Below are 11,680 nucleotides of genomic sequence, written 5' to 3' on the forward strand. Positions count from 1 at the left end.
AAGCTTTCAAAAAAATACCCCCAAGGAATAAAGAATAAAATAAAACAAACCAGCAATGACATGTAGGTTAAAATGAATAAAACAAAAGATCAAACTGCATAAAACACAAAGACATTGAAACGATCATGGAAACATCGACACCAATCAAATGTTCAAAGTGCATAGAATAATAAAGATAAACGCAAAAACAAGCACTCAAATAATAAAACCCATTTAAGTAAAAGGGTAAAAAGCAAGTCAAGCAAAGCAGTGTCACCAAGTTCATTTTTAACCAGCAGACCTGCTGCTTCTCAGGTTGGTTTGAGACTGGTGCTTTGACCTCTGCTGTTCAGCGGAACGTGCACAAGTACTAATAACAGAAGTTCATTTTGTCAAGAATCAGTACCCAGAGTAGTGAACTTCCACGCTGGTTAATCTTCCACTCAGACTGAAGGGTTTGGTGGTCCCAGGGGGAGGTCACTGTCAGGGGATGAAGTCACAGAAGTATATTTTGCAAAAACGCCATGAAGTTCTGTATAAAAGTTCTGTTTTGGAATCCATCCCATGTGTTTCAGTGGAGCAAACGCTCCACGCTCTCTTCTCACGTTGCTTTTGAATGACGTTGCCTGATAAAATTGCGCAATATGAAAAAAAACGTGCTTTTCTCGTCTCCTCAGAGGCTGCTTGACTTATCTGGACAAAACTTTTCACAGACCACGTGAAACAAATTGCAGCTGAAAAGTTATCAGGAGAATTCTGATAACCCCCCCCCCCCCCAAAAAAAGTTATAAATCAGAGCAGAAGTCTTGATTATTAACATTAAAATAAAGGCTCAGTTGTTTCCTGAAGAAAGAGTCTTCATCAATAGCAACAATGCATCCAGTTGTTATTCAGCAGAACAAAATGGATTACAACCAGTGAAGGAGAACAAAGTTTAATGTGAATGTAGAAAATATGTTTCCATTTACACCTTTATGGTTTGCAACAGGCCCATAAAAACAACAGGTGATGTTATGTGGAGGTAAATGATTGCCTAACAACCCCATATGAAGCTGTCTCACCCAGGATTCTTATACCGGTGAACTGATCATATACCATCCAGCTGCAGTTCCTGCTTTGGAGTCATTTGGCATAAAAACAAAATCAAAAACCTCCACAACTTTCCAATTAGTTCTGCCTCACTGCCGAATGATTGCGCGCAGCTTGTGAGGTGAGGTGGTGAGTGTGAAGCCCACAACCGGTGTCAGATTCAGTTCATCCTCTGAAACTCCAGGGGGAGGTGCGAAACGGAAACGCTGCAGGAGGGAGGTGAAGAAGAGGAAGAGCTCCATCCTGGCCAAGCTTTCTCCCAGACAAACCCTGCGACCTGGAAGAACCAAGAGGGTCAAAGGAATGGGACCAGCTAACAGCCATGAAATACTGGTAAATCCCTTGGAATGAGTCCTAAAACCTGTGTTGATGTTTATATTTCACTTCAAAGTCAAATGCTCAGACACAATAATGACATGAGCTTAGAAGATCCATCCATCCATTTTCTTCCAATTATCCTGTTAAAGGCCACTTCTTGCTTTAACAGGATAAGCGGAAGAAAATGGATGGATGGACGGATGGACTACAGAGGGAGAATCTTTAGCAGTGCTAACTACAAAAAAAATCACCAAAAATGTTCCACCTGCAGAGAAGGGCATGAAGGCATCTCTCCTCACAAATTTACCCTCCTCATCCAGGAAGTGGGAGGGGTCAAACGAGTATGGGTTCTCCCATTCGCTCTCGTCGTACAAGACAGAAGTAAGCAGAGGAAACACAGTAGTTCCCTGCAGGCAAGAGAAGAGCAGAGCTCAAGAAAAGTCTGAACAAATGTGTGAGGATCATTTCTAAATCAGCCTACCTCTTTGATAAAATAGCCCTGAAAAGTGACGTCTCGGCTGGTTTTGTGAGGAATCGCCATGGGGACAATGTTGGTGAATCTTTGTGACTCGTGGATGACAGCGTCCGTGTAAGGCAGATACATTCTGTCCTCCACTCTTACCTGACGTGATCCAACCACCCTGCTCAGCTCCTCCTGAACCCGTTCTGGAGACGCATACAGGACATAAAATTCCCCAAAAAATTTTGTTGCGTAAAATCCAGCGACAGGCATGTTGGTGTGTTGTCGCACCTTGAATATGAGGGTATTTAGCCATGAGAAGCAGACACCACTGCAGTGTGTTCCCCGTGGTGTCTGTCCCTGCTGCAAACAGGTTGATCACACTATAGACCAGGTTGTCGTCATGGTAATGAGAATTCTTGATGTCAGACGCCAGAAACAAACAGAAAACAGGGATTATCCTTCCCGATTGGCAGGATGGTATCACAGTAGTTATAACAGTAGAAAGCCTACCTCCTCATTTTGCTGGCGGATCAGAAATGCATCAACAAAACATCTGCACACATCAGGGTTCAGAGTCTCCTTCAGATCTGCTATTATGTTTCTTGTATCCCTCTTGTTGCCCTCCACATTCTTCATCAAATCCCTCCAGTTTTTCAGCCAGGGGCCCAGCCAAGGACACAGATTATATATCTATGATAGAGCAACATTATCACCGGGTCTCTTCGAGATACATGTCGACTTTCCTTCTAAACATAAGCGTGTGTTACCGTACCGTTCCACATATATGACAGTGTTTTAGCTTGGAAAAATATCTGAAAAATTTGGGGTCACATCATAATCGGAAGGATATGGTACTCTTCTGGGAACTGTTCCATAGAGAACAATGAGTAACTCATTTTGTACAGCCAGGATTTAGCGGAATGTCAAGTTACCTCAGTGCGAGAGGAGTTTTTGTACAGGCCAAGTGTGACAAGTAAATTCTGATCGTCTATCTCAGACTCCACATTTAAAAAGAAGTTGGCTGTAAAAAAACAAAAAAAAACAAAACCTGCTTTCTTTAAGTATGAACAAGGTTGGATTACATCAAATCCAAATAGATCCTTTTAAAGTATAAAACCAAAATATATATAAAAATAAGAAACGTTGCTGAACAACTAATAGCACAACTTCTCAGTGTCTGATGTAATTTGCAGATATTCAGATTTTAAGGTTTTCAAATCAGTTATGGTGGATGTTAAAGTGGAGTCTTTCGATAGTGAAGAACGTCTTGTGTCATGTGACGCGAGTCCCCCAAATACTATTTGATCATAATGAACAGATGAAAGAACTTTTTCCTACTGTCTTCTTATATCTAAATGTGTTTTGTGGATTTATCTAATTACCGCCGTGTCCACACTGTAACATAAGAACCCTTTCATTGACATGTGACAACCGAATCTACTTCCTTAACAGTTCATTCAGCTTCAAGTGATGTTTCTCAGGTTCAGTTTTAATTATTCCATTTTAATTTTCAAATACTGTAGATGAAACTTTTTTTATTATTCAAATTGAACGTGGTCTAAGCTACATTTATTTTGTTTTAAGTTGCTGTTGAAAGCTTCCTGTGTCTGCCATCGGATTGGATTGGATTCATTTGCAAAATATCTTTGACGTGTCTTACACACCCGACGGATTTGGTGCATTATGAGATGTTATTGTTTCAGCGGGGAAGGATGGTTGAATTATAGCGTGAGGATGCGAGCGGCTGACCGTGTCCAGTTCATCAAGTGTTTGACCAGCACGGTGAAACGGCTGGTGTTTTACCAGGATAGAGGCTGATCCGGTCAGACGGATGGACTCGTGATCTCTTTCCACCATGGCTTGGAAGACTGGATCTTTGTAGTCAAACCTCTTTCCAAACATGATCGCTGATATAATATTTGATGATGCATAATTAATTATATTTGAGTTGTCGAAGGCTTTACCTGAGAGTGAGAAAAAAAAAAAGTGATGGAAAATGAGTTTCAGGGTGGAGGCTTTATAAACCTGAGCTGTGCTCTGGAGTGTAAATGCACCTTCATATTGTTCAAGTTCTTCCACAAGGTAGCAACATTCTTCAGTGATTCTTTCTTCACTAATCTTCTTGCCCATCCCAAAGTCTCTCAGTGTTGTTAAAGCAAAACGTCTCATTTCTTTCCAACAGTCACCGTTGGTAAATAAAATGCCTGCAAGGGAAAAGAGGTTTGACTTGTGTAGGCAGGCATAAAATTAGGGAGAAAATGTGGAAACTCTAAAAAAAAAAAAAAAATTTCGTTACCATTTCCTTTATTGAAATCATAAAATATGGGATTGACCTCTCTGTCACCAAACTCTTCAGCATGGTTGACCAGAGCCTGTTTGACTGTCCTGCATCCTGCCAGGACCACCACCTTCTTAAACCCAAAGTAGACGGTGAACACTGGTCCGTATATCTTGGACAGCTGAAAATATTTTTTAAAAAAAAGGTACGGAACTATTAAGACCAAGTTCCAAAAAAGTAAAACATTAGTAGTGAAGCATACGTACGGAAAATATATGGTACCCACAAGATAGATATTGTGGCCACACTTCATTTTTTCCATCATTGCATTTAAGATGGGTAACAAAATATATCTTTGTTACCTCTCAAGTTACATATCAGGCCCAAGAATTAATCAAAATATCATAGGAAGTTTTGTTTTGTCACAAAAAAAATGAATCAAACTTTATATATATTTCACTAAATACTATTAACTTTATGAGGATAAGAAAAAGGAAATACGTTTCTTACATCAAAAAGACTGCTGTCTAGTCTCTTGAGATCCACCTGAAGCAAGTTACCAAGCAGGGGAAGAGGTCTGGGTCCCGGAGGCTCGGCCCTCTTCTCTTGAAAGCTGACTCTGGAGTAAAAAAAGTGGAGGAGCAGCAAGCCTCCAACAGCCCCCAACAGATGGCCTGTAGTGGGAGACTGCAAAAGATCTTCAAGCATGATCTCGCAGTCACCTGGAAGTCTTTAAGTAAAGGGATTAATGCTCCTGGTGCGTCCTGCTTGAAGACTCCCTTCTTGCTTGGGAGTGCACAAGTGTTTCTAGTTTCCCTCACGAAGACATGGTCACACCCACCTCAGCCTATCGGTAGATAGTCAGCCTGTCAGCCAATCATGGATCTGTTCAACTGTTTGTCCTAATCTAGTTTTTCAGTCGGGAAATCTGCAGAATTATTTTAGAACCCTAAAATGAGAGGCCCCCATGGAGGGCTACTGCACTGCAAACCCACAGGAAGGAACATGTCTGTGTGGAATTTGCTGTGTGTTATTTGAGACCTACTGCCTGCAACACTTTTGTGTCATTTAAATTTTCACGGAATGCTGATAACCAAACTCTCCCTTAAGGTGTGGCATGATTATATATAATAAGGCAAAGAATGTCTTCTCTCTACTTTTTAATCTCCCATGGCTGGATGATGTATTATTATTCAATAATACAAATTAAATCCTATCCTGTCCCAGCCTGCTGGCTTCTGTACATACATGACAGCCGGCAGGCCAGCAACTGTAATATATAGAGGAAAGACAAGCGTACGAGGTGGTGAGCAGCCATTTTGGCTTGCTTACTGTGTCTTAGCTTGTGTTTCAAGTTTGTCATTATAGTATTGGTTGAAATTGGTTGGTACATGAGGTTTATGTGAGCATCAATCATATATTTCACTTCAAAGTAAGAGAAGACTTTTCTTATGATTAAAAAAATAGTGCAAAGACGATTGTATTTTCAGTGGCTTTTTTTTAATTTTTGAAGAGATGAGAGATGTCGTTACACAACTTTATTCCATACTTTATTCCACACGGGAAAGTTGGTTTTCTCGCTCAAACACAAGCTGCCATTTTATACATTTTTATTTAATGTGAAAATTCAAGTTTGTGATCAAACTTTTACAATGTTTTCTTTTAGAAAATCATTAAAAACTTTGCTTTACGCACACACTCCTCTCGTGATCTATCCAGTAGGCCCTTCTGATGTGGGTTGTGATGGTTTGTGATTTTTAAAAGGAGTGCCACCAGAAAAAGACACTTGAGACACAAACGTATGTCAGACTGACAGGTAGGGACTCAGTTGGTTTTGGAAATTTTCCCAAACTGAAGAAAGGCTCTCACCTCGTCTCCTCCTAATCCGCATTTTAAGAAGAGTGCCAGACAACAATTGACTCAGTTTTTACCGGTTCAGAATGTACCTTGAGGTAAACACTCCCCTGTTCCGTGTGAATCGGCAAACAAAAAGAGAAATTGAATCCGTGCACCGAAGAGCGTTGAGAAATCACAGTTATTTGAGCCGCAACATTCCTTCTACAGCGTCAAAAGTCCCCGAACACACCCGCTAATCCCAGAACCACTTTGAGCGTGCCGTCATATTGTTGAATTGTGGACCGAATGGAAAAAAATAACGCATAAACAGTTGTAGCTCCAAAAAATGCTCTTCGTGGCTGTTGTCTGTAGGAGCCATTTTGGAAGCTACTGCTGAATCTAAAAGTCAGTTCCATGCTGTACTGAAACAACTGCACACATCCAGATGTCTTCTATCCTATTTTAACTATTTTGCACAAAAGTCAGCAAAATGAACAATGTGCTTGTTGTTTGTTTGTTATTTTCCTTTCCAAAATCAGCACTGGGAAATGGCGGTCACGATATGCCACTGCCCTTCACTGCTCGTCACTCAAATCAAGGTGAAAAAAAATCACATCATTCAGGTAAAAGGCGTGAGGTGAGGACAGCACTTTTCATCCCGCTCGTTCAGCAGTGACGTGAGTGTATCAGTAGCGACTGACTGCACACAGCTCATGAGGACAGGGGGCAAGTGTGAAACCCACCGCAGGAGTCAGATTCAGTTCATCCTCTGAAACTCCAGGCGGAGGAGCGAAACGGAAACGCTGCAGGAGGGAGGTGAAGAAGAGGAAGAGCTCCATCCTGGCCAGGCTCTCTCCCAGACAAGCCCTGCGACCTGGAAGATGCCGATGCTCTCAATCATGAAATATCTTCAGAACATTGACAAAAGAAACTTGTTGTACCTGCAGAGAAGGGCAGGAAGGCTTCCCTCTTGATGAATTTACCCTCCTTATCCAGGAAGTGACTCGGGTTGAAAGTGTGTGGACTCTCCCATTCGCTCTCATCATACAGGACAGAAGTAAGCAGAGGAAAGACAATGGTCCCCTGTATGTAAGGAGCATAGGTCTACTGTTAAAGCCTTAAGGAGATTGGGGGGGGGGGGGTATTCAAGAAAGACCAGGATTGAAATGTTATCTTGACGAAGGTACACTCTTTCTCCAGTGATAACAGGTACTTCATCTCATTTTCTCAACTTCGATATGGAACTGACCCGTTTGATGAAGTAGCCCTGGAAGCTGACATCTCGGCTGGTTCTATGAGGTAGAGACATGGGAACAATGTTGCTGAGCCTCTGCATCTCATGGATGACCGCGTCAGTGTACGGCAGGTTTTTTCGATCATCCACCCCAATCAGGCGGCTTCCAACCACTTTATCCAGTTCCTCCTGAACCTGGTCTGGAGGCACAAACCAGAAATACTCGGCAGTAGGAATGTACATTCTCTCCTCTTTATTGTGCTGGGCTTAAGGATGTACATCATAACGATAGGTTTTGTCATCAAATATTGACACAAATGTCAGTCTAAACCTGTCCATCCTGCCAGTCAAGGGTCTAAGAGCTTTGAGAGACTGTAAAGCCCAAACTAAGGCAAACTATGATGTGTACAAGTAAAATTTCACCTCACAGAAAAAAGAACCCAGCTGCAGGGGCATCCGTTAAATCTAACAGCAGATAAAAATACAGATCTCCACTGCAGATGAAAGCTTCACAAGCTTTTTCTTACCTTGTATGTGAGGATATTTGGCCATAAGCAGCAGTCCCCATCTTAGCGTTGCTGCTGTGGTATCAGTGCCAGCAGCAAACAGGTTGGTAACTGTGAATATCAAGTTGTTCTCATTGTAGTGAGTGTCAGCATTACTCGCATCCTGAGAGAAACAACACCCATGGATTATTGTTCAGAAGTCACGTGTGCGGCACTGCTTTCGTTAGCTGATGAAGTTAAACCTCTTCCTTCTGCTTCCGAGTCAAGAAACAGTCGACAAGTCCTCTGCACATGTGAGGGTTCAGCGTCGCTTTCAGTTCCTCCAATAAACCTTTAACATCTTTGACAGTCGCCTCAATATTTTGGAATATCAGCTTCCGGTTTTTAATCCAACTTGTCATCCAGGGAAATATGTTGTACAGCTGCAATGAATCAAAATGAAAATAAGAATATAGACTGTATATAATGTCTGTTTAACACACGACGCGTGAAGACATACACACCTGGATTTGTGCTGAGCCGGTTACACGGATGTTCTCATTGGCTCGTTTCACCATGTTTGTGAATTGAGGGTCACTGTACTCAAATCTGTGTCCGTACACGATGGAGCAGATGATGTTGGATGCTGCGTGGTTCAGTGGGCATGTTGTGTCAAAAGGCCTCCCTGTTAAAGCGGCATCAATAGAAATTTAGCATAGAAAACACAAAGGAACGTTGCACCACAGGGAATGTTTGTTTTCAAAGGTAATCAGTGCCTCGAGTCCAACTGCAGAGGCGTCACGCACTCACTCCAGAAAACAACTGCTCTGTTTTTCTGAATTAACAACATAATTATCTCACCGATTCAGTTTTTCTTCAGCGTGCTTCTGGGTTAATCGGGGGATTTTGAAACATCCGCTCTCTTCAGAATCAATGAGGTAATCGAGCTTAAAATTCGGAAAAACAGCAGATTTTATTTCTGTCGACTGAAAACAATACGCTTTTAAGTCAAGATTTTGGATTGAAAAATGATCGCTTGTACTTTTCTGCTTTACAAACTCCCACTTGTCTCATTTGATGTGTAGCTCTTCTTTTCCTGTGGGCGTGGCCATACTGCCTTGATTGATTTTCGATCACCCGGTAACAATGTTTATACAGTGTGTTGCTTCCATACCCTCCTGCTTGTCAAACACAGCGATCAAATGACGACACTCCTCAGAGATTTTGTTCTCAGCGACCCGTTTGCCCATCCCAAAGTCTTTCAGGGTGCTGAGGGCGAAGCGTCTCATTTCTTTCCACGACTCTCCATTTGCAAACAGAATTCCTAATGAAAACAACATTTAAGTTAAAATAACTTCTGTGAGCTCCAGCAGACGGCCGATGTAAAGCTTGCGTGCTCTTCGCTGAATGTCCTACCATGACCTGCACTGGTTTCTTCAAATATTGGAGGGGTGTCTCGTTCTCCAAACTCGTCTGCGTAGCTGACCAGAGCTTCTTTAACGGTCTTGTATCCGGCCAGAACCACCACTTTTTTGGGTCCAAAGTAAACCGTGAACACAGATCCGTATTGTTTTGAAAGCTACAGGAATAAAACACGCAATCAACTATTTTGCAGCTAACAAACATGTTATTAGGAGAGCTGAACGTACCTCGCACAAGGTCCTGTAGGGCCTCTGGAGGTCAAGCTGCAGCAGGTTGCCAAGCAGGGGCAGAGGCCTCGGTCCCGGAGGCTCCTTCCAGGTTTCCTGGGAGATGAAGCTTCTGGATATAAAAGTGAGGAGAAGAAGCAGAGCAACAGTCCCCAAAAGAGCTGTTGGACTAGAGAAGAGGAAGAGAAGAAAATCTTCAAAAAGAGGCATTTTGTCTTTTGTTGGTGCTCTTCCACCCCAGAGGTGTTTGGGACCTCCTGACCTGAGAGTTGCTGTAGAATGGGACTGCTAGGGCTAATCTAAATATCAAAGGTATTGATTCCAAAGTGAGTATCCCTAACGGATCGATACTACCGTGATGAGACCAATGTTGTTGTTGAGGTTTCTCTTCTTTACATCAAGCAAATGACTCGAATTTCCTCACAGTTCACGGGAGGCGGCTTCTCTCCAAGTCTGTTTGTGCATTGTCACGCAAACACCGCCCCTCTCTCTCTCTCTCTCTCTCTCTCTCTCTCTCTCTCTCTCTCTCTCTCTCTCGCTCTCTCAGGGCAATGATTGACAGCAGCCCGCGATGGCGGAGAAGCGCGGTATGGAGCTCATTCACTGCCACGTCTGATGTTTTTGACCAAACCCATTCGCCACCGTCGTAAAACCACAAACTTGTGCAAACACATTAAAGCTGCTCACCCTGGGGGCAACTCCGCACTGCAAGAGAAACTGAGGAAGGGGGAAGAGGGGGGAGACCCCCAAACCCAAACAAGACCCCCGGCACAGAGACAGAGGCCTGTGGCAGAGGCTTTTCAGCCCAAAAATCAGGAGTATGCAGGTAATCTCTAGCATGACGTCATAGTGTAATTAGTAATCAGAGTGGCAGTTTTAGCAAACTGAAACTATTATTATGGGACTTGTTTTATTATTTTTATACTGTTAAATTGTTTAATATTGTTATATGTTTACTAAAAACAAACAACCTTATTTGCCTAAAATCTTTGTCCTGTGTTTTATGATAATCATAATCAACTCACTGAAGGCCAAATCACGAAATGATTCAACGATCGTGACATCTCAAGTAAAAGCATGGGTATCTGTATGGGTACAGGCGATACCAGCTCTGTGTTTACTTGGTATTGCTTTGAGACTAAAATTCCCAGTGTCACCCACCTTCAGTGTCTGCAGCAACAGGATCCGTCATCGCCATCCTCCAGTTTCAGCTGTCACACAAATGTCAGACAAGTCATGTGACGCGTCAGTGGGCTTACTCAGGTTTCAGGTACAGTTTAACAATGCCAGAAAATTACAGGTCATTTAATCAGGCACATCAGCGCTAACCAGGTATATTACAAGGAAGTTTGTTATAAATTCAAAATCGCCGGCACATTTAGTTCCTTAGTGGGTTAGCGATCTTTACTCGATCCTTCTGGGCCTTAATACACAGGACAAGTGATTCTCAAAAGTTGGGTTCAGTAATACACTTTTCTGAAAGTTGATTCCATTCCAGAAGACTCTGTAAAGGAGATATTGCTCTTTGTATTCTATTTATTTGCATCCACGGGTCATTTGTTACCTTGGAGGGAAAACAAAGGGTTCTGCGTTGAAAACATTGATGTTTCAGTCATTACTGAGTGTCCCAAAACACAAACATGAAGTACACACTTGAACCTGAAATAAATTCAACACAAAATGCTTAGACTGTGACTTGTAGGAGAATTTTGAATGGAGACTTTGACTTTTGGCAGAGTACTATTTTATCTGTTTTTCTTTTAATTTTACTTCAGTAAAGGAGCTTTCTTTTTCTTCCATTCCTGTCCTCGGTAATCATGAGATTTAACTCGTGCATGAACCGAAATCAGGATTAAAACTACCAATTCATAACACCATTGTATATTGTAGAGCGTGGCGATGAGGAAGAAGTACACTGCGTGTAAAATACAATCAAAGGAAAGGTAAATGGTGAAAACTAATCCAGGAGAGCAGGATATGTGAGGGCGAATGAGAAAAGCAGCAAATACTGACAGCTAAGGCTGAATGTAATGGCAGGACATTTAAAGAAATGTGAAACAGGTGGATCGTGTAAATTTGGTCCCCACCGCCTTTGACTCCACGGCTACGGACTCGCCGTATGGTTTGTGGATTTGAAAAACAAAGACATAATTATCTTTATCAGATTTATAGTGAACACACATTTGGGTTAGATGCTAATTTACAAAGTAAATTGAGCAAAATATCGCTACGACTCCAAAATAATCGTGGTTTATGCATAGATGACTGATTTTTCCTACCTGTGGAGATTGAAAGAAAATTCTAGTATCCTTTATTGGACTGCATTGAGCTGAATAGCATTACACAAAC

General features: G+C 42.0%; 2 protein-coding genes across 4 annotated transcripts in view; both read right to left on the reverse strand.

The window, feature by feature from the left end:
• Window positions 1-923: 923 nt before the first annotated feature.
• On the reverse strand, window positions 924-4,938 carry LOC147245095 (cytochrome P450 2K1-like). 2 transcript variants are annotated; one of them, XM_086185425.1, is made up of 9 exons: window positions 4,638-4,938; window positions 4,146-4,308; window positions 3,904-4,053; window positions 3,653-3,813; window positions 2,360-2,539; window positions 2,138-2,264; window positions 1,868-2,052; window positions 1,652-1,793; window positions 924-1,345 (listed from the first exon to the last, which is right to left on the reverse strand). In XM_086185425.1, exons 1-9 carry the CDS (start codon window positions 4,833-4,835, stop codon window positions 1,158-1,160), a joined length of 1,494 nt encoding a protein of 497 aa, XP_086041551.1. In that variant the 5' UTR covers window positions 4,836-4,938; the 3' UTR covers window positions 924-1,157. The 2 variants fall into 2 exon arrangements, with proteins under 2 accessions (XP_086041551.1, XP_086041548.1); XM_086185422.1 differs by having other exon boundaries at window positions 3,653-4,053.
• A 684-nt stretch (window positions 4,939-5,622) lies between these two features.
• abca3b (ATP-binding cassette, sub-family A (ABC1), member 3b) overlaps window positions 5,623-11,680 on the reverse strand; it is a 34,710-nt gene continuing 28,652 nt past the window's right edge. The window contains exons 1-9 of one of the 2 annotated variants that reach the window (XM_086185417.1): window positions 9,332-9,773; window positions 9,099-9,261; window positions 8,857-9,006; window positions 8,207-8,367; window positions 7,946-8,125; window positions 7,725-7,866; window positions 7,213-7,397; window positions 6,905-7,046; window positions 5,623-6,837 (exon numbers count right to left, since the gene is read on the reverse strand). In XM_086185417.1, the coding sequence (XP_086041543.1) occupies window positions 6,650-6,837; window positions 6,905-7,046; window positions 7,213-7,397; window positions 7,725-7,866; window positions 7,946-8,125; window positions 8,207-8,367; window positions 8,857-9,006; window positions 9,099-9,261; window positions 9,332-9,541 (1,521 nt within the window). In that variant the 5' untranslated portion in view covers window positions 9,542-9,773 and the 3' untranslated portion in view covers window positions 5,623-6,649. Of the gene's footprint in view, window positions 6,838-6,904; window positions 7,047-7,212; window positions 7,398-7,724; window positions 7,867-7,945; window positions 8,126-8,206; window positions 8,368-8,856; window positions 9,007-9,098; window positions 9,262-9,331; window positions 9,774-11,680 lie in introns of those variants that run through there. The other variant, XM_086185418.1, reaches the window with a different exon arrangement.

This window comes from Aulostomus chinensis, chromosome 18 (assembly GCF_037954235.1).
Source record: "Aulostomus chinensis isolate RoL2024-O1b breed Wild chromosome 18, RoL_Achi_v1.0, whole genome shotgun sequence".
In the NCBI taxonomy this organism is placed as follows: Eukaryota; Metazoa; Chordata; class Actinopteri; order Syngnathiformes; family Aulostomidae; genus Aulostomus; species Aulostomus chinensis.